Genomic DNA, 21,834 nt, shown 5'->3' with positions numbered 1-21,834 from the left:
TTCCTTCCTTCCTTCCTTCCTTCCTTCCTTGCTTCCTTGCTTCCTTCCTCCCTCCCTCCCTCTCTTGCTTTCCTGCTAATTGTTTTTGAACATTCCATATTTAATTCTTTCTGACCAGAATGCATTAGTTTATATTAAAAAATGTCTAAAGTCCTTTTATATTAAATTCTATCAAATAATCCTAAAGTTTTTTTTTCTTTTTTTGCCATAAATCTTTTTTAAACTGCCATTATTTTCAGATATATTTCAATTTTTTTAAATCTTGATTTAAGAATCACAAAGTAAAAGAAGCTTTTTTAAAAAATAATTTTCTCTTGTTGATCTTTGCCCCCAGCCAACCTGACAGGCCACATTGAGAGGGTGGGCATCGAAAACTTTGAGCTACTAAAGGTGCTGGGCACAGGAGGTGAGTAGCACTGACCCTTCTCACTCAGAGAACAGGTGCACCAGGGGAGACGCTCTTCTTATAGGAGTAGTATGTTTTTAAATTTTTGTTTGCATTCACATTGATGAAATGAACGCTGTGTAGCATTTTTTGATTTTGATTATTTTTTTTGGCTCTAGTGGCCTTTATTTTGATAGTTAATTGACAGGAAAGTGGGTAATGAGAGAAGGGGGAAGACATGCAGCAAAGGTCGCCAAGGCCGGGAATCGAACCTGCCACAGGTGCGTCGAGGACTAAGGCCTCCATATGTGGGTTGTGCGTAACAGCACAACCCCTTTCGATTGATTTTTAGAACATTCCCCTGATACAGAGTCAAAGTACGTCTCTGGCCCGTCTTTCCATTTTCTTATTGATGCTGATTTTGCTTTTCTAAACAAGTTTGAACGTAAGACTCAGCAGTCCCGCAGAAAATAACAAACTTACGCCTGTTTTCTTAAGAACAGGCACGTCGTGCGAATCATTTCTCTTTTAACCCTTCGCCCTCTGTGTTTGTTCCATCCCGTCAGCGTACGGGAAGGTGTTCCTGGTGAGGAAGGTGAGCGGCCACGATGCTGGGAAGCTCTACGCCATGAAGGTGTTGAAGAAGGCCACCATCGTCCAGAAAGCGAAGACGGCCGAACACACTCGGACTGAGCGGCAGGTGCTGGAGCACATCCGCCAGTCTCCGTACCTCATAACGCTTCACTACGCCTTCCAGACCGACACCAAGCTGCACCTCATTCTCGGTGAGGACACGTAAAGAGCAAACTGCCTTTTAAAGTTCTTTTTAATTTCTCTTTAAAAAAAACAAACAAAAACTTTTTTTTAAAAATCTTTCATCGCAGATTATGTAAACGGTGGCGAACTTTTCACGCACTTGGTGCAGAGGGTGCGGTTTAAGGAACAAGAAGTAGCGCTGTACAGCGGGGAAATCGTCTTGGCACTAGAACATCTGCATAAGGTGTGTTGTGTTTTGAATCTGAAGAGAATCGTCGTGGTGTCTGTGTAACTTCTGCTTCGTCGCCTCGCCGCAGCTTGGAATCGTCTATCGAGACCTAAAACTGGAGAATATTCTACTGGACTCAAACGGTCACATAGTTCTGACAGATTTCGGCCTGAGTAAAGAATTTGATCAGGTAAAATTCATTTCCACACTGTGTTTGTCCTTTAAACAGCCTAATTTCCTATTCACAGCAGAAAGTGAAACTAGGCATTTGTTCCTGTTGGGTTTTAGCAAACAATACTTCACTCTTCATACCCAAAGCTCACCATCTTCTTGAACTTGAGTTTTTTTTTTATTTTATTTTATTTGGATTTTGAATTTAGGTCAAATCTTCAACAAAATATAATGGTCAAAATAAAGTCAAAATGTTACAAGAATAAAGTCTTATCATGATAAAATCCAAATAATAAGAGAATGAAGCCTTAATATGACCAGAATCAAGTTGTAATATTGGGAGGATGAAGTAGTGATTTTATGAGCGCTCCATCACACAAAAAAATAATAATTACCCAAGCTTTTATCTTAATAAAACAGCTTTTTTTTTCTCGTAATTTTAACACGTTCTCCTGGTGAAGTTCCATATTTGTTCTGCTAATATTACGACTATATTCTCGTAATTAAACAAAAAGTATTGTAGCCTCACCCTAATGCTCTGTTGTAAGGATGAATAAAATATGAGACACTTTTTGAAAATGTTATTTCTAACAGAAAAAAAGTGGGGGAAAAAGTTTAAAGATTAAAATCAGAAATTGGATCTGGTATGAAAAGAATCTTAGATTATATTCCTAAACCGATAACAACCCATTTTCAGTTTTCTGCTGAAAACGGACAGATTTTATTCAAAGTCCTGTTATTTCACGTGATCTCACATCCTTCGCAGGGGAAACGAGCCCACAGCATCACACATCCTTCACTTTACCTGCCAGTACATAAGAGGCCCTTTTCCAGAAACGTATCTCTTCAATTTTGTTTTTTTGCGAGATTCGCTTGGAAAGTCTTTATCCAGAAAAACTTGTTTCTTGGCATTATTCCTACAGCTTTAAGCAAACTCCACGCTACACACACTCACACACGCACGCACGCACGCACGCACGCACGCACGCACGCACGCACGCACGCACGCACGCACGCACGCACGCACACAGGACAGCAACAGCTCGCTTCCTGGCATTCCTCTCAAACAGCCACAGACGTCTGAGGAGCAACGCTCTCTGATACGCTGCAGAAAATATCCCTCCATCATTTTTTTAATGAACACTCTGGCAGCGTCTGGCCGTCTGCAGCTTCCAGCGGCGCTAGCCAGCCATCCAATCTGGACATGTTGCGTTCAGAGTCCCCGGTGGTTCCGATAAAACTTTCTAGAGGTGAAGTCTAGTGACTGAAGACCGTCTCTGCACACTTTTTGTGTTTATGGGAGTTTTTAACAGCGTTTCTTCCTGACTCCTCTCCCAGCGTTGTTTGTCGCAACTTCACTTCTTTTAGACTTCTTGATTGTTGCTCTTTCTGTGGATTTAGGCAAGTTTATGCAAGTAGCTCTTTCCTTGTGGCCATTTCATGAGTTGCGAAGATCGACATACATTTAACCATTTAAGTGCCAGCTTAACTGATTTGATTAAATGTGTTTTTCTGCTATTCTCTATTCTTGAAACGTAATTAATTTGAGTAAAATAAATAGTCTTAGATTGGTCAGCAATTACTATTTATCTATTTATTCCCTTTTAAAAATACTTGGATTTACATTTAAAGGGTTCAAACTGTTTGTTTACCTCCAGTGTTATGTTTGAAACATTTATCAAAAAAGAAGAAGAAAACTGTGTCGATGCCTAAAACGTCAAAATATGACTATTTTCATGAAAACTAAATGCAAACATTATAGCATAAATGGTTCTATACTCAAATGGAGACAAAATTTTACCTTTCATTGCAAGTCTGTTGGGGAAGTTTGGCGACGAAGATGTTAAACGCGAGTATCGGGCAAACCATAAGAGAACCCCCAATGGAATTAAATCGGTGTTGTTGCTGATCTTATTGTTTCAAATCCCGGTGGTACGCTTTTAAATATGTATCCTTCTACTCTCCTTTATTGTCATGTTTTAAAAAGAAGTAATGAAAACGTTGCTTCAGTTACATGCATTTAAAGGACAGAAATACCAAAATATGTGGTTAAATACGTGGAACTTTTCAAAACATTGATGGATCAAATTTGACAAGCAAAATAATTTCTGATGTTTATGCCCCAAACTGTTAAATAGCCGAAATCATCACCAAATATGAAAAAATAAATAAAATTAAAATATATATTAAAAAATCACCATGGGAGGCTTACAGTGAGTGTTAATGAATAAATTACTCCAATTAAAGGTTATTTTTTTCCCAGCTTCTGAAATTATGCTAGTGCCATAAAAAATAAACTTATTTCAATACATTCCACACGTCTTTAAAAGGAGTGCCAGTAATTGTACGGGGTGCTGCGAAGCCTCAGGACATTTTTATCCGTCTACACTGACGCTCTGAAAGGATAAAATTGCAATTTGTAGTGAGCAGTTCCGGTTTTTACTTGGAACACATTCATTTGAAATAATCCATTAGTTATGTATTTTTAATTTTAAAAGAAAAAAAAAATAAAAAAAAATATATATATATATATATTTTTTTTTTTTACGTGTGAGCTTTTTTCACTCGTTTCAGCTGGACACCTCTGAGTAAAGACGGCGCTAAAGTTAATTCGCCTCTGTGCGCCATCATGAATTCAGTAACGTTTGATGAAAACGCCTGACGACACCCTCGACGGTGATGTTGCTAGGCACTTGTCGTTCAAATCCGTCAAAAAAAGCCTCTTCAGTTCTAAAAGAAGAACTGAAGACGCCCGCGCGGCTGAGCCTCTCCACAGACGACACATCAAAAACATCTGTGTGAAGTGTCAAGTTGAATTTTTTTCTTTTTTTTTTTTTTAACTTCTATACTGACTAGCATTGTTGATGCTTCAACGAAGATGTCAAAGACTGCTTGCTTTTGAAATGTGTTCTTTGGTGGATTGATTGTTTTGTTTGTTTCAGGTTGAGAGGGCTTTCTCCGTTTGTGGCACAGTTGAATACATGGCTCCAGAAATAGTCGAAGGAGGAGATTCCGGACATGACAAGGTAAATTTGTGGCTTTAAAACCCCCCAAAAAAGTGACTGCTTTTTAGTGCAATGAATTTCCCTTTTTAACTAAAAAGCCTTGGGTTTGGGCTCTGATGCGTTCCAGGCGGTGGACTGGTGGAGCCTCGGCGTGCTCATGTACGAGCTCCTGACGGGCGGCTCGCCCTTCACCGTCGACGGAGATGAGAATTCCCACTCGGACATCGCCAAGTACGGATTTGCCTATGCGGAGCGTCAGGTTTTGTTGTCGACATTCTGCACTGCTGACGATGTTGGTGTCGGATGTTGCAGGAGGATTTGCAAAAAGGATCCTCCTTTCCCCAAAGACATGGGACCGCTGGCCAAAGACCTGATCCAACGACTCCTTGTGAAAGATCCAAAGAAAAGATTAGGATCCGGTCCCAACGGAGCAGAGAACGTGAAGAAACATCCGTTTTATCAGGTGGAGATGATGGAGTGTTTTACGTCACTTTACATTTCATTGCAAAATTTTTATTTATTTTTTTTTACATTTTGTGACACATGGCTATAAACCTTAGTGCATTTTATTTAATATACCAAAAATTGTGATGGTTGCGAAGGGAATGCAGAAAGAAACTGGTCAGAGTTGATGGGAGGGTCAGAGAAGGCAACTACAGTGGAAACCTTTTTTTTTTTTTCAAATGGCCTAGTAAAAGCCCAGACCCCTTCATTCAGTCTGGTAGAAACATAATCCCAGAGTTTCTGCTGTAACTGCAGTGAAAACTGGTTGAAAAGCATCACACACCGATCTGATATCAATATCTGTATCGGACCGGATACTGAAAGAAATTCTAGATTGGGTATCGCCGTCAATGTGCCTGATCCACATTGGTGGATCTATTCAGTCTAGTTCTATGCTTTGTGCTCATGCTTTACTATTTATTTTACATCATATTTACAATTCTTAATTGCACTTTCTGACCATTTGCTGCAGTTTATTTTTACATGTTTGAGCATGTGTCTTTATTATTTATTTTACATCGGCTGTTGTTCTGACTGAACAAAGTTATGTTATTTTTACACGATTGACCAAGCTTGTGAAGCTATTGGTGTATTTAAGTTTACATTTATAACCGTGTTTAAAAAAACCCCAAACGAACAACAACACTTTAAGTCAATTCAGTGCTGGTTTTCTGTATCGGATCGGAACTGGCTGACACAGAACCTCAGATATCGGTATCGGCAACGGAAGGGAAAACAGTGGATTGGTGCCAAACTTTTGCGATTAAAGAAAAAATGTATATACATATTTAGTTTCGCTAGTTTTTATTTGTTCTTAAATAAATCCCTATTCAATACATCACAGGTTGTGATTGTACCTTCACAAAATGTGAAAGAGCATAAATACTTTAGCCAGTTAATGTATTGTGATGAGGTTTGCTAAAGGCTAGGAATGGTGTTTCATTTCATTTTTTCTTTTCTTTTTTTTTTTTTGTAGAAAATCAACTGGGAGGACTTGGCAGGGAAGAAGGTACCTGCGCCGTTCAAGCCGGTGATTCGGGACGAGCTGGATGTCAGTAATTTTGCTGAGGAGTTCACAGAAATGGACCCCACTTACTCCCCTGCAGCGCTGCCTCAGAACTGTGACCGCATTTTCCAGGTGGGTGAACAGGAGGGGATGTAAACAACCAGACTCCGTGTTTTCAGCACTCTTTCTTTTTCCTTTTTTCTTTCTTTTCTTTTCCCTGCTGTTTCCTTAAATAGATACTCCTTTGAGTTGTTGCACAGTGTAACATTCAATTCTGCATGCCCTGTTTGCCTGGGCTTTGAGGCTGCAGGCGTTGTAAAGCGTTAACTCGGACGGTAAAAAAAAAAAAAGAGCAACAACAAAAAACGACAAAAGCATTATCCTTTACTTGCTTTTTTGTCCGCTGCTATATTTGACGTACTTCACGGCAATTGAAATAATCGATTCAAGTTCTGAATGTCCTCAAAAGGTTGCTGTAAGTCAACATGAGTCTGTCTGTGTGCATTGGTATTCAAATTGACTAAAGGGTCTTTTATTGGAGTAATTGCTGCCATATGCAGCTCTCATTGAAGTAACAGATGTGAATGACTATTTTTGATGTAGCTTTGAACCATAATATGGCCCACAACTCCATGCCAGCTGATAGCTGTCTGATGTATTGCATGAAATTTCAACTCTGATTGCCTTCTGGATCCTTGAGCTCGGCAGATCAATAGATCCATTAACGGGCTTCTCTCATGAAATAAAAGGTTACGCTTCGAGAGCATCACCACGTCTATCTCGGTTACGCCTTCAGTCTTTGATTGCCAACTTCATCTTGGCTTTTTCCCCCTCTCAGCTGCCGTTCGCACACTCCCGAAATTTTGCAGTCTTTATAATTTGCAAGCCTAGCAATCTCTGAGATAACGACAGCAATCCCAGCTTAAGCCGCGCACTTGCTCCCCCGTGGTGCCTCACAAAACAAAATTAAAATTGCATTAAGAGTGCCAAGATGTAATTTCACGGCAGAGCAATCAAATATTCAAGCCCGGCAATTTAGGGCATCTCATTCATTCGGCATCCATCCTTCCGTCCATCCATCCATTGCTGTCATTGCGTACCACACAGCTGTGTGTGTGTGTGTGTGTGTGTCGGTGGGGGGGTGGAAACGGAGGGAGATGAACGCCAGCTCAAAGCTCTGGGCTCCCCACAGCTGGAATTAAGCAGTCACGCAGCACAATGACAGTTTTGACAATAGCTACAGCTGGACGGCGAGCTGTCACTCAGAAACGAGCCAAGAAGCGCAGTTTGGACGGGTTAAAGTCAGGAGGACTTTTACGACGCTTCCCCAGTGAAGGACGCCTCCTCTGCTCTTGCTCCTTGCGGTTTATTCCTCTCTAAATGACTCGGTGAAATGTAAACACAACCGCGCTCTTCTGTTTCTGCTCGCAGGGATACTCTTTCATGGCCCCCTCCATCCTGTTCAAGAGGAATGTGGTGATGGACGACCCCATCCAGCTGTGCGGCGGCTCCGAGAGGCCGGGCTCCGCCGCCGTGGCCCGCAGCGCCATGATGAAGGTGAGACGAGCAGACTTGGGTCTCTCCCCCGCCCCCCGACCCATAGCAAAAACACACTTAAAACTAACGGCGGCAGTCGCGGCCGTTAGATTTTCTCTGTTTCTTTGTAACAAGTTCAATTTTTCTTTTTTCTTTTTGTCGAACTTCGCTTGCGTCACTTTGCGATCCGCGTTCAGGCCTGAGCCCGTTTAATACACAATGTTTCTTTTTCTCCCATGAACGCCGGCAATATGTTGCCTTTTGGGAAAGCAGAACCACAACGGTTTTAAGTCTGTACTTTGTTTCAGTCTTTTATCCCAGGGGCATTTCGATATGAGCGATTTAAAAACAAAAAGAAAGAAAGTTGACAAGTAGACCAATTTTTATTTTTATTTTTTTACTTTTTTGGTACTTTTTAAAGGTTTACTTTCACACTTGTAAACGTTTTAGCTCGCGTGGAAGCCTGTTTCTTTTTAGTACCTAGTTCTAACTATACAAGTTAAAGTTTTAAGCCGAACTAAGCTTTGTTCCATGGTTTCTCATAGACATCTGCTTTTCAAGTTGTTAGCCTTTGTGTGTAAACGGAGTGCGAGAGAAAAGAATGTTCATGTCTTGAGTAACTTTATTCAGAACAAACATATTCTTACTTATTAAACCTTTTCAATTCATTTCAATAAAAAACAAACTTTATTTATCCCAAGGGGGAATTAATTTTTGGCATAAGTCATATCATTCATTGGTCCATAATATAAATAATATATAAATTCCCAATAATATACGTAGAAACTATTGATGCAACTTGACATCAATTTACACCTCTGAAGCAGTTCAGAGGTGTAAATACTTTTGCAAGCCGCTCTATTTTGCCCTTCATTTATAATTGGAGAGCTTCTTTTTGTCCCTCAAAACAATAGTTTCTGTTTAAGTATTTTCTTTTAAACATACTTGGAGTTCATACATCTGAAGGAGTGAAGAAGCATTTAGTTTTTGATGTTGAACCTGGTTCTTGACTTTGTTTGACGCTGTTTAATCTGGTTTCTGTTTACCTCCTTCCCCATAATCTGTATCTCGGTCTGTGTTTGTAACGTACTGAACCACCGGTCCACCGTTTCTCTTCTGTGCAGGACTCCCCTTTCTACATGAATTATGAGATGGACCTGCAGGACAGCGCTCTGGGAGAGGGCAGCTTCTCCATCTGCCGCCGCTGCACTCACAAAAACACCGGACAACAATACGCAGTCAAGATAGTCAGCAAACGGTACAAGCTTCTTTTTAGAAATGTGTTTTTCCACCTTGGTGCTTCACACTTTGGTGTATTTATAGTTACATCGGATGCATCCAGCCCACCACTGGCTTCTCTAGCAAAAAACAAACAAACAAAAACAAAGAAAACTGGGTATTGGTCAGCCTCCTTTTAAAGAAGGTCTTATGGCAGTATTACATAAGACATCATGTGTGAAACTAATGGAAGAAAGCAGAGCGCCAGGTATGATCTCAAGCAATCCATCTCTTTTCACACAGTTGTTGCTTTTTGGTTCCAATACTCCCACAAACCCTGCTCGCATCTTGGACGCTCGCCGCCGCAGACTCTACGGCTCCTCACTCTCATTCACTGACAAATATCGCTCCAGATATTGGCGCCGCTTTATTAGGGAGGCACACAGCCGAAAAACAAACCTCATCTGGACAATCCGGGATAGAAATCGTGCTTTACTCGTCGAAGCTGCTTTGGCACATTTCTTGACATTTTCAGCGCCTTGAATTTGTCGTTTTTACCACTTTACAGGTGCAAACCTCTGTATCTCACTGGAATTTTTTAGGGGTTTTAATGAGTTTTGATCAGATTGCATAATTTGTGTCACTGTCCTGCTGTAATCTTGAGATTCTTTTGCATCCCCCAGCAGGTTTTCTTCCACCATAGCCTTATAGTTAAATGTTTCTCATGATGAAACCATTCCCAGTTGTCTAAATGATTAAATGGTTTTCTGGAAGTGCTAAAAGTTACAGGTTGATGGAGAATAATTTGTTTTACATTCAGTAGCACAATCATACCATCCATCCTTCCATTGGCTATATTCACTTGCCAGGTCACAGGAGTAGTGACCCAACTTGTTCAGTTATACATTTTTTATGAACTGATTCAGTAAAATTACACCAAAATCCAAAATACAAACCACTTGCAAGACACAGAGATCACCTGAGACGTTTTCCTCTTTGTGCTTGTTCGTGTCTGCTCTAGGATGGAGGCGCAGACTCAGAGGGAAATAGCGGCCTTGAAGCTCTGCGACGGCCACCCGAACATTGTGAAGTTGCATGAAATTTACCACGATCAGGTAAGGTTGGATCTGGCAACGTTCGGTCTGCGGAGCCAGTGGGACCCGCAGCCTTATTAAGTCCTAGAACTGGAACAGGACAGATTAATGGGAGCCTGCCGGGAGCCTTTTTCGGTCTCTTTCTGCATCGCTCTCGTGTTGTCCACGAATATCTCTGTGTGCATGATATTTCAAAGCTGATTTATTTCTGAACCACAGCTGTATAAACAAGCTTTTTTGTTCAGCTGAGTGGAAACAACCTAGTTTCACTTGCGCTGCTAATAGAGTTGCACACTTAACCCAAAGTGAGTGCGCATACGCTTTGACGTGGCTTACCTCGGTTATTTGGGAAGGTGTTTCCAAGCGTCTGACTGCACACAGGTTCATTAGCCAAAGTCCTTCATGCCCAGGAGCACCACTTTAGTCCTGATGAGCTCAGCGGGGTTATTACTGTACCTCGCAGGCCTGTGACCCAGATCAAAGCGGCGCTGCCTCGCTCCGTCTCCGCTGAGTCCTGCTTTTGTTCCTCAGATCCAGCGCTAATGAGAAACTGTACCCTGCTGCCCAAACGCTTTATTCTCCTCCATCTTTATTAGAGCCCTTTCACTTTTACTCAATACTATTATGATTTGATCTCACCGTCATGAGATCGGGGACGGGCTGCGGCTGATCCATGTTTCGCTCATCTGTTTGGCATCCAGGTGAAGTTGTAACAGTTAATTAAATTTGTGCTGTTAAATGTATTTTTTATCAGCTTTATTTGGCTTGGGGATAGTTTTAATAGAGTGTGGCAAACATATAAACAGACCAGCATCAGCCCAAATATGGGAATGTTTGCTAGCCTGACTGTAGGTGTGTTTATTCTGAAATGCACCAATAAGAAAGTCATTTTCTAAGCCGCTGGTTTTTTTTTGTTGCCAAGCTTTGACCTGACAATAGCAACTTCAGCCAGATTCTACTGTGTTTTTAAGATTTATAATATAAGGGAATGTGAGCACTCTATTCAGGAAACACAGTAGTCCTCTCCCTCTTTGGAGAATGTGGACCGCTTCTTTTATTATATATATTTTTTTCATTATGTAAGGATCATCTGGGAATAATATCTCAATGGTTTACGAGTGCCTCCAAGGGGTCAGTTGATAATTGGACGAAATAATCAGGAACTAGGTCATGCTGTCAGGTTCACTTTCAAGCATTTTGCATGCTGAGGTGAACAATGTCAATCTAAAGCAGCCCAGCTCAACTCGTTTCTGCATTGTCAAATGTGTAGGAAAGTAATTTAGCAACGACATTATATCTCCTTATGACGATAAAATATGCAATTGTAAAATGTTTCCACATTCAACACGCTTCAAGAATGTATGGTTGAAGGCTCATAACAATAAAACAGAGCAACTTTGTTTTAATGTTTAATGTACAGCTTTGAAGTTGAAATTCTCTCTCTCTCTCGCCGTCTGGCAGCCTTAATGAAGCTCTGACAAGACTTGGTTTGTCATACCTGATGCAGTTTCCTTTTAAATAGCTTCTTTTGTCTTTTGTGGTTCTCCTGACCTCCTTTTTAAACAACTCGGTGACATTGAGAACAACTACCTTTGCTCAGTCACAGCGTCCACACTGTTGTGTCATGAGCTAGCTTGTTCCGGTAGCGCTTCCCAATGGTGCATTCTTTGAGCGTGTTTTTGACTTTCCGAGGCCGATTAAAGTGAAAAATCTCTGAAACTAATGTGTTGGTTTTTTTTTTTTTTTTTTGGTCTAGCTCCACACATTCCTGGTTCTGGAACTGCTCGGTGGAGGAGAGCTGCTGGAGAGAATCCGGAGGAAGCAGCACTTCAGTGAAACAGAGGCCAGCCGCATCATGCGCAAACTGGTGTCTGCTGTCAGTCACATGCATGACGTAGGAGTGGTGCACAGGGACCTGAAGCCAGAGGTACCACACATAACTCAAAAGAGCTACATTTTTATTTTTTTCCATGTGTATCTTTTGCGGTAAATGCAGCCTGGCTGGATCATATGCTTTGAAGGGAGAATTACTGTGTTTTTCTGAACTGCATATGATGTGGCTTGTTGTCACTCTGACTCTGCAATCTTCTTCAAAACAAGAGTAAAATTGTTTGACCCTAACACGGGTCAGAAGGACCCCGGCCAGTCTCGATGTACAATTTAGCAGGCTCTTGACTGAACCGAGCAGAAGGAGAGAGAGAGAGAGAAGAAAAAAACAGAAAATGATTGCTGTCCGTGTCTCGAATTGCTTCGTAGAACCTGCTCTTCACAGACGAGAGTGAGAACTCTGAGATAAAAATCATAGACTTTGGCTTTGCGCGTCTGAAACCACCAGACAATCAGCTGCTGAAGACTCCCTGCTTCACCCTGCAGTATGCTGCCCCAGAGATCCTCAAATATAACGGCTATGATGAGTCCTGCGACCTGTGGAGTCTGGGGGTCATTCTGGTGAGTGTGCGACACATAATACTGGTAATCGGAATAATGAAGTGTAATTCAATATGCAACATGCTGTTGTTATCCCTGTCTTTTTTTGTTTTAGTAGTCATAAAATCACATATTTTACTAAATTGTGTAAAACATCAAGAGGTAAAATGCATAATGTTTCTGGCTCAAATAAAAATAGAACAGAGTTATAAAGTCAAACCACTGTGAATTAAACACATTTTTGTTTAGTTTGGTTAGGTTCCCAGTTACTCCGTGTCATCTTTTTGTACTTTCAAATTGCCTAAAAGTTTAGTAATAACAGGGTGTTCACGGGTCCTTCAGAAGTCTTACATTCTGGTATTTAAAATTAAGGCTTTAAAATGTCTTAATTATTTAAAAAAAAAAAGTAAGTCTGTCTTAAATACATTAGTCAGGTTTTAAATTTTGTCTTGGCAGAACTAATTTTCTTTTCTATCGGGCAAAAAGTTGAGTCACAGGAAGACATCATTGCGTTCTGTGACTCATTACTAACATACCCTTGCTAGCTAGCTAGCTTTTTTTGCATCTATAATGGGTAAGTGCAAATTTATCGCAAGTTGGCTGGACAAAGTTCGTACATTTCTTTGGAGATATGAGTCTTAAATTCCATTCGTAATGGTCTTAAAAAGGTCTTGAAATGTCCAAAATTGGAGTTGGTGAAACCTGCAGAGACTCTGAATAGCCGCGCTACTTGTACTAATCACATATGAGATGCGGAAGATGACTTCCACATAATGTAGCAGTAAAGGCGCGTTGCTCCTAATATTAAAAAAATGAATGGTTGCAGGTAGGCACAAACATTTTATTATTTTTAAACATTAACTAAAGAGAAATCACGATTGGCCAAAGATGGAGATCACAGTTTAAAAAGAATAAAATAAATCTGAAATCAGCCACAAAATTCTGGTTTGTGTTAGAGAACCATACAACATTTTTCACTAGCTTTTAGGGAACATCCTTTGTAATGACTCCATTATATAAATTCATAATACTCACTATTTAAATCCGCAGATCCTCTTTAAAGTTTTTATTTGAGGTTAATCTATCCTAATCTTAAGCTTTGTACTCAGCCGATTCATTTGTCTTGTACAGTTTTTAGATTTCAAAAAGATGAATGCTGGGTATCCTGCATAATTTCCACCTAAGCTCCTGGTGTCCTGTGGTAACCGGACTCGATTTAATCTGAACAGAAAATGACCAAACCAGCTCCTCCAAAAAAAATGCCATCCTTATCTGGTCCTTTTTTTTAAACATTTCTGGATGAAGGAGGAAATAGAAAAGGAGACTTTGTGTGTGGACAAAGAGAGAGGCACAGATAGCAGAGAGAAATTTCTGCTTCTGTTCTGGCCAGTCATCCATTCAGAGCAATGGCTTTTATATTTATGCGCCGCTTTGCTGTTCTCCCTGCGGGGGCGTGGGAGGGGGGATACATCGCAGTCTGCTTTATGAAGCTTTGATAAAAACGGGTTCTGACATGCTGTGTGCACAATGCCCTGCAAGCCAAGCGAGCTGAGACGGTAGCCAAAAGTGCTCTTCCCCCGCTGCTGTCCTTTTTAATGAGAAATCTGAGGGCAGACGTAAGCGGGCGAAGGTGAGAGCATCCTGTTTGCTCAACCGAGCACAGGACACTCTACTTTTTAGTGCCGCCGCAGCCACGGTCAACAACCTCCAGCATAACAATGAAAAAATGCGGACGGTCGTGATCGGTCGAGAACGCTTTTAAAGCGTGCCATATAAGCGCCGGCGCCTCGTTCCTTTCCCGGCTCCATCCCAGGGCGCCGCGCCGTAAAGTAAAAACAAACATTTAACGGTTTGCGCGCCACACTCGGAGGATGTGTTAAGCATTAGAGCATATAGTGCCGGTGATTAGGTCTGTGCCCCTGATGGATGCTGGTTTTCCTCTGGTTTCAGTACACCATGCTGTCTGGACAGGTGCCTTTTCAGTGTCAGGAGAAGAGCCTGACCCACACCAGCGCTGAGGAGATCATGCACAAAATCAAGCAGGGGGATTTCTCTTTTGGAGGCGAGGCCTGGAGAAATGTGTCCCAGCAGGCTAAGGACCTCATACAAGGTGAGGCTGTAACCTCTCACTATGTGTTCTGCTACAATATTAAAAATACATAATTAGATACAAAAATAAAGCATCTTATTTTGTGTTAAACCTACACATATCGGTGTATTAAAGTAGTTGATTTGGAGGTAATTTGGTCTAAGACACTCTTCAATACAAATGTTGGTTTTCAACCACATGTATTCATATTCGACTGTGTATTATTCTATTAGTTTTCTGATGTTTTATTCTTATAATTGAGTAATTTCTAGCATGTTTTGGTCTAACCCGATCCTAATTGGTGGAGGACTATTTGGCCAACATTTCCAACCTTCTCTAAACCTCAGCAAAGGAACGCAGCGAATGACAGTCGGACCAGGGACTGGGGTTGTCCCGTCAGACCGTCAGTTCCCGAAACTACACAACAACATAAAACTTGTGAAAGTGCGTGCGGAGTCAGTGCGACCCTGCCGGACTGCGCACAGAGTGAAAAACACTTGTGACTCTTAAGAGGTTGAAAAACCTGGTTTTTCCAAGACTCTCAGTTCATACTGAACTCAATAAATTCGCAGCAGAGAGAAGTAGCTTCGTAATCCATTCCTACATAAACATGGTTGTTGTGGAGTTTTTCCATCTCCACAACAACCATGTCTTTGGAAGCTTCACACTTTTTCCGTTATCCAGATGATTGATGGAACGGTGCTCTGTGAGGTGTTCAAAACTTGGAATATTACTTTTGAAACCCGCTTTAAGCGTCCCTACATTGTAATTCCTGACCTGTCTGCTCTGTTCCCTGTTTGTTTACGAATGTTCTAACAAACCTGAGACCTTCATAGAACCTGCATTTATGTGGGCTCTGTCTGATTGGTGAATTTTGAACAAAGATGATTACCCTTGATTTTATGTCGGGGTATCAGAGTAAATACCACACATCTGGAAAGCATTCGCAGCGCTTCACTTTTTCCTCATTCTGTTATGGCACAGCGCCATCCCAAATTGTATACAGCTAATTTCTTTCCTCAAGATTCTACACACAAACACTCCATCATGACGATGTGGAAAATAGCTTTGAGAGTTTTCGCTAATTTATTTCAAACAGAAAACCAAGATATCACATTTATGTAAGAATGAAGAATTTTGCGGAAAAGAGAATAATTTAATACTATCTGGAATAGGGTTGCAACGCAAGAAAATGTGGAAAAAGTACTGCAAATGCGTTCCATATGCACTGTACAATTGCATAATTTACATTAAAACTACGCATCACTTCCTTTCGCTTCATTATTATGCACCACTTTGTGTTGGTCGATGACATTACACCCTGCGAAACGCTCAAATGTTCTCATGTGAAGCAAACTGGTTCAAAGGGCACGAAAACCTTTTCTAAGCTGGGATGTAAACATGTCGGCAGCATTGCAGATAAGACGCACAGATTTGAACTAAGATATAAAATTGCTGTCAAAACAGGAAGTTTGTCCTCAACTGAACTTCAGTGGAGCATTCATCATGTACTGAATTATACGGTATATTAAACTGGTTTTATGAGTAACGTGTATCAACTCGCCACAAGCGTCTCGGTAATGAACCATTTTCTTTCTCTGTCATAATTGTTATGTAACAATGTTGATTTTTTTTTGTGTGTGTCTACAATTACCCACTTAACTTAATTAATGTTACGTTTCCCTTCTTTTCTTTTTTTTAACTTGAGCACCTGACCCTTCGTTACATCTTTACTGACTACAAGGCTAGAAAACCTGTTGCTTAGAGCCACTTCTTCTTCCTGGAACTGCCTGTTACTGTCTGTGGGTTGCATCTGATAGATATCATAATGGCTCTTTATCAAACTGTAGGTGACCCAGTTGCATAATTTAGATCACCATTTTTAAATAACTGAATCATTATTCAGAAATTTTCCATACGGTGTAGGGCTGAAACGAAATGATTGTCAACTGATTTAATAGTCGATTAATTGTTAACGGACTCTAAAACAGGGTATTTGCTGAAAAAATGACGTACTCAAAGCAGTAATTAGGTCAAAACCTTAACAAAAAAAGTGTCTAAGATAAAATAAAAAACATTTGCCTGTAAATCTATTGTATGCAGAACTCCTCAAGTGGCATTATTAGCTTCACCCAGTTCAAATTTTGTAAATAAGTTCTGTTTAGCACCTTTTACTATCTAATTATTCACCAGTAACCTAAAAACAATCAACAGATCAACTCTAGAATGTATAAACGAAGGCAGAAAGCGCTGAGCTCTTTTACTGTTTAGCTGTCGATGCGTTCTTTGCTACAAATGATCAAGCGTTCATTAAAAGGAATTCTAATATTGCATTTTAGGCAATATTAGATTCCTATGTTTATTTTCCGAGTTGAATTATTTTTTATTTGCGTCTTTTAACGTATTTTGAAAATTGTGTAATTTGCAAAATGTGACCGTTTTCAAAAATCTGATTAATCAATTAATTATCAGGATAAATGATCGATTAATCGATCACTAAAATGGTCATTAGCTGCAGTTCTACTGTGGTGGTTTAAAACTCTTCCCTGTTTGAACTGAATCAGAAATGCAGACCATTCCCAATAGATGGTGACCTGGATATGTGAAATGTCGCTCTGCCCCAGTCCATTTCCTGTCATATTTTTCAAAAAATAATTATTGTTTTCCATACTTTTGTTCTTTCAAATTCCAACCTGTTTGAGAGCAAAATCCTCATTAAGAACATTTTTAACACGATAATCAAGCACTGGAGAAATTTCAGAGCAATTTTACACACAATCATCATCCCTGCTATCGCCCCCTGCTGGCTATTAGCCAACAGGAACATTGCGAGCTCTCTGCGTTGGCTTAAGCACCTGCTCGGGGGAAGAGAATCACTTCCTTTGTGGGACTCACACATGACTCACCTTCCTCGCTCATGTGTTAAGTGAATTATCTGAGTCTCTTTCCCCCCCCACCCCCTGCAGAGCTGCTGACGGTGGACCCAGACAAGAGGATTAAGATGTGCGGCCTCCGTTACAACGCCTGGCTCCAGGACGACAGCCAGCTGTCCTCCAACCCACTCATGACCCCCGACATTCTCGGCTCCTCGACTGCCTCCGTCCACACCTGCGTCAAAGCGACCTTTAACGTAAGAGCGCCGCGAAAGAACGCTGTTGTTAGAAAGTAGGTGAGAATGTTCTTTCTATTCTAGTAGCGCTCTCCTTCTGGGAGCCCGCCGCCAAATCCAGCGAACCTCGTTTACAGAAGTCGCGGAGACGCTGAAGAGTCATCGTTTGATGTCGTCGCAGCTGCATGTCGTTTGGGTTGTGCGTCCGCTGGTTTTAGACGTCTGGATGCGTCTCAGTTGGATTTAAATCTGGATCTTGACTGAACCATTTTAGCACAAGATTATCCTCTTAGCTAAACCATTTCTCTTCATTGTTGAGGGATTTTTCTTTTCTTCCCTGTTTGTTCTGAGGAAAAGCATTCCCACAGCATGATTCTCCCACCACCACATTCAATAGAGAGGGATGGTTTGTTTTTCTGCCACACTTGGCAGATTACAAGGGAGTTGCTGTTGCTAAAAACAAGCCTGTCGCTATAAGCAGTTGAAGGGCTATTTTGTTCACAGAGACGTTATAATCCACTTTTTAATGGTTTTGGTTGTGTGTGGTTTTTGTTTCTGTTTTATTTATTGTTTTTGGTTGTTGTGTTTTATTTTGGATATTTGAAATATTGTCTAGTATTCTTTACAAAATGGAAGTTTATTGGTCCTTGAGAGAGGGCGAACTTGCAATATCATGGTAAGTTACTTGAAAACGGTCTGAAAACAATATTACCGCAAAAATTACTGGGACAATTTGTCACCCTGCAGTATTTGTTGTGGCGACAGGCCTAATTAAAAACACAGCTCTGTATTTAACAAACGCAACAGAAACGTTGGACCAAATACCGAAATAAACATTTGACCGACATCGTCGTCTTCCCTCCTGTTTCATCTCAGGCTTTCAACAAATGCAAACGGGAAGGTTTCCGCCTACAGACGGTGGACAAGGCGCCGCTGGCCAAGAGGAGGAAAATGAAGAAGACGAGCACCAGCACGGAGACGCGCAGCAGTTCCAGCGAGAGCACCCACTCCTCCTCCTCCTCCTCACAGTCTCAAGAGAAGACGCTAACGGAGGGCGAGCCCAACCCGCCGCCTTCCAACAGCCCCGCCGTCAAAATGCCGGGCGCCGAAGAGACGGACTGCGGAGACCAGAACGCACTTTCGGCCTTTCGCTTCTCGGAAGGACAGTGAGGCGGCAGGCGACGCATCCGGACGCAGTTTTTGCTTCGACGGACCGTGGAGTCGACTCGGTTGCCGCCTCCAGCTCCGTTGCATGGACGTCTGCATGTCACCAGAACCGAGCATGCAGCAGGAGCAGCAGCTTGCACCGTAATATCAATCAATCAATCAATCAATCAATCAATCAATCAATCAATCAATCAATCAATCAACCAATCAATCAATCACCATTAGCAATAGCCTCTCTTCTCTTTTCTTTTTCTCTGACTTTCACACTTCCTCTGTTATCAATCAGGGTCTGGACCAGGCAGAAGTTGTCTTTGTTGTCTTAAGGGCTGCCCCACCGTCCCGGTCCAGGAAGATGGAAGGGAGAGACGTCTTTACTGTCCTTATTAAAAAAACGAAACAAACAAAAATAACCCCAAAACAACGTCGGTCCTCTCCTCGTACTTCGTATCTGTCCGTGTCTAGGCGTCTTTTTTTTTTTTTTTTTTTAAAGGGAAACCTGTAGTATTTAAACTGCGGACGCTTTGTAAGGGAGGAGAAGACGCCAAACCAAACCTCGGGTGAAATCGCGTCCGAGAGGCTGAGCTTTTATTTATATGTGAATTTTAGACTGTAATCTATTTATCATAAGCTATATTGTTAACTTATTAATGGTTCCAAATGAGCCTGAATAGAAATAATAGATACATGCGAGTGTTCAAAAAAAAAAAAAAGAAAAAAAAAGAAGAATAAACAGATATTTTTGTGTAAGTGCGGTTCCTTATCCGCAGAAAACACGGTGGGTTTTGTAGACATGACTGCAGTGGCTGGTTATTAACAGTCATGTAGACTTTAGTGTCATGGACGCAAAGAAAAAAAAACAACAAAACAGCCGACGGTGTTGATGATTGTTAAATTTAAAAAAATGTATGCATAAAAGATTAAAGAAGAAAACATGTGAGCATTTCAGCCCACTGTGTTTTGTAGTTTCTGCCCAAAACGAAGCGTTTCTTGTGACCCTGAGAGCAGAGCCGAGTTTGGATGTGGAGCTACTTTAAAACTTAAAATGGCCGCTTCTCTAGCACGGTCCAATCCTCCGGGTCGGCAGCGGTTAGCGCGGCGTTTAGCGCAGCGGTGGGTTTTCCTTGGGTCGCGCTGCGTCCAAAAAAAAAAAAAAAAAAAGAAAAGAAAAAGTGAAAAATTTTAATTGCGTCCTTCCCACTACAGTCAATTAGATCTTTGGGAGAATTCAGATCCGCTCGATGTGTGATGAAGTAGAGCTTTCTCTGATTGACGATTGAAAATGGCCGATTTCAAGTGGTCTCCCGTTCAGAAATAACGAAATGCAATTACTTTGTAACAGGAAGGTGGTTTTCGTGTGTGTGGTGTGTGTGTGTGTGTGTGTGGTGTGTGTGTGTGTGTGTCAAAATTGCAGCCGAATCAAGTAATGTCCGGTTTCCAGCTACGAGTGCAGAGGTGGGGATATTTTAGGAGCCTGCAGGGCAGCAAACAAAGTCGTGTTGCTTTCTTGGAAGTCTTCAAACTTTTTTTGTTTAACAGGGACAATAAAAAGTATTCACCCATCTTGGATGTTTTTAGTTTGTTTTTTTTAACATTTTTTACTGCTTTGTTAAATCAGTCATAAGCAACAATTTTTTTTTTCAGTTTTTTGACAAAAAAAACAAAAAAAACCTTAATCTCAAAAGTGAAAACTGATTTCTACAAATTGATAAAAATATGTAACATAAAATCAGTGACTGCGTAAATATTCACACCCTTTCAAGTTGGTCTTTGCAGTTTTCCGCCAATCGTCCTCACAAAACTGTTTGAACTCTTTCGCGGGCTTTTCTAGTCCCGCCACAAGACGGTTTTTTTCTCCTGATGCGTCTTAACAATTTTTATTTTTTTTTTTGTCAGATTTGCTTGTAATTTTTAGTCTTCATGCTGTAATGGTAGCCGGGTGTCTTTGTATTGCAATTGCTTCACAAACTCACTTCACTCATGTGATTTCTATTCCTCTAATCATAATCGTACTGGCTGGACCTCTGTTAACTGAAGTCAAGTCACTTTGAACCAAGTGAATATTTATGAAATCACTTGTTTTATGTTAAATACTTTTATTTATTTAATTGTAGAAACAAGTTTTCACTTTGAGTTCAAAGGAGTTGTTTTTTTGTGTGAAAGACAAGTCTAATTTTTTTTTGCTCATGATTGATTTGCTAAACGATAAGTAGGTAAAAACATCCGAGGGTGTGAATACTTTTTAAAGGCTCTGCATGTCTGACTTGGATTGTTCTTCATCTCTGATGCTGCCCTTGCTCCTCCTACCGTGTGTGAAATAAGGAACCGTGCAGACATTTGGTTAGTCCTAGGTTTCTAGTGCATGATATAATGTGAACTGAAACATAAACCACTTTTATCCTTTTTTTATATTTATGGCCTTTGAGGCAGATTCCTACTTGATTCAGTGTGAGTTTGTTTACCTGTACATTGAAGAGCCCCGATTCAATGTGGGACTTTCAAGTTTTACTCCTTTGATTCGTTATAAATGTACCAAACCCCGCTCTTTTTTAACGAATGCGCACCGATTGAGCTTTGACCTGCCGACACCAATTTCAGCCGACTACAGTTTCTCTTTATAAGACGTTTTTGTAGCTTTAAGGTTTTCCGTTATTTCAAAACAAGACTAATTGATTTCTGATTTGAAATGCTAATGCTTTTTAGCATCTCATATTAGAGATTAGCACGGCTTCTTAACCAGGTAAACCCCATTGAGATCCAGATCTCATTTTCAAGGGGGACCTTCTGAGAACGGAGAGCCTCTTGAGATTTCTAGAAGGCTGCCAAACATTTTCAAATCCAACATTTCCATAACAGAAAGAGGTCAAAAGCTAAAAGGTCAGACTTTCTGAAAGTATGGTTTTTAAGAGCTGGAGTGGTGTGTTCACTGCCTTGAAAAAAGGTGGGATGTTCGAGTTTCCATCGGTGAGAGCTGGCAAAGCTAAAAATGGTCTGATTTCAGTCGCTCTGTGCATCTCAACTTTTCTCCCTCTGGCCTAAATATTCTAACGTCCCAGTGTTCTAGTTGGTGTAGTTCGACAGTCGTGTTAGTTGTTATGCCTCTCTTTCTACTACTTACTGAAATACTGTATTTTGTTTATG

General features: G+C 40.8%; 1 protein-coding gene and 1 long non-coding RNA gene across 4 annotated transcripts in view; one reads left to right on the top strand and one right to left on the bottom strand.

The window, feature by feature from the left end:
• The window catches only part of rps6ka5 (ribosomal protein S6 kinase, polypeptide 5), a 22,797-nt gene extending 2,962 nt beyond the window's left edge, over positions 1-19,835 (top strand). The window contains exons 2-18 of one of the 3 annotated variants that reach the window (XR_001664099.1): positions 335-406; positions 952-1,170; positions 1,270-1,385; positions 1,459-1,560; positions 4,484-4,567; positions 4,674-4,777; positions 4,859-5,009; positions 6,027-6,188; positions 7,488-7,613; positions 8,717-8,850; positions 9,832-9,925; positions 11,661-11,831; positions 12,161-12,352; positions 14,282-14,441; positions 17,387-17,550; positions 18,406-18,837; positions 18,983-19,835. Coding sequence is in view for 2 of the 3 variants with exons in the window: in XM_007567054.2 (XP_007567116.1) it covers positions 335-406; positions 952-1,170; positions 1,270-1,385; positions 1,459-1,560; positions 4,484-4,567; positions 4,674-4,777; positions 4,859-5,009; positions 6,027-6,188; positions 7,488-7,613; positions 8,717-8,850; positions 9,832-9,925; positions 11,661-11,831; positions 12,161-12,352; positions 14,282-14,441; positions 17,387-17,550; positions 18,406-18,699 (2,345 nt within the window). In the remaining variant the exon portion in view is untranslated. Of the gene's footprint in view, positions 1-334; positions 407-951; positions 1,171-1,269; positions 1,386-1,458; positions 1,561-4,483; positions 4,568-4,673; positions 4,778-4,858; positions 5,010-6,026; positions 6,189-7,487; positions 7,614-8,716; positions 8,851-9,831; positions 9,926-11,660; positions 11,832-12,160; positions 12,353-14,281; positions 14,442-14,750; positions 16,463-17,386; positions 17,551-18,405 lie in introns of those variants that run through there. The other 2 variants (XM_007567054.2, XM_016679168.1) reach the window with 2 other exon arrangements.
• Positions 19,836-20,475: 640 nt separating this feature from the next.
• LOC107838039 (uncharacterized) lies at positions 20,476-21,828 on the bottom strand. The gene is made up of 2 exons (XR_001664100.1): positions 21,475-21,828; positions 20,476-21,421 (listed from the first exon to the last, which is right to left on the bottom strand). It is a non-coding gene; the product is annotated as an uncharacterized LOC107838039 (long non-coding RNA).
• Positions 21,829-21,834: the final 6 nt, after the last annotated feature.

Source organism: Poecilia formosa, unplaced genomic scaffold (assembly GCF_000485575.1).
Source record: "Poecilia formosa unplaced genomic scaffold, Poecilia_formosa-5.1.2 Scaffold203, whole genome shotgun sequence".
Lineage (NCBI taxonomy): Eukaryota > Metazoa > Chordata > Actinopteri > Cyprinodontiformes > Poeciliidae > Poecilia > Poecilia formosa.
This window is presented reverse-complemented; position numbering and strand designations above follow the sequence as displayed.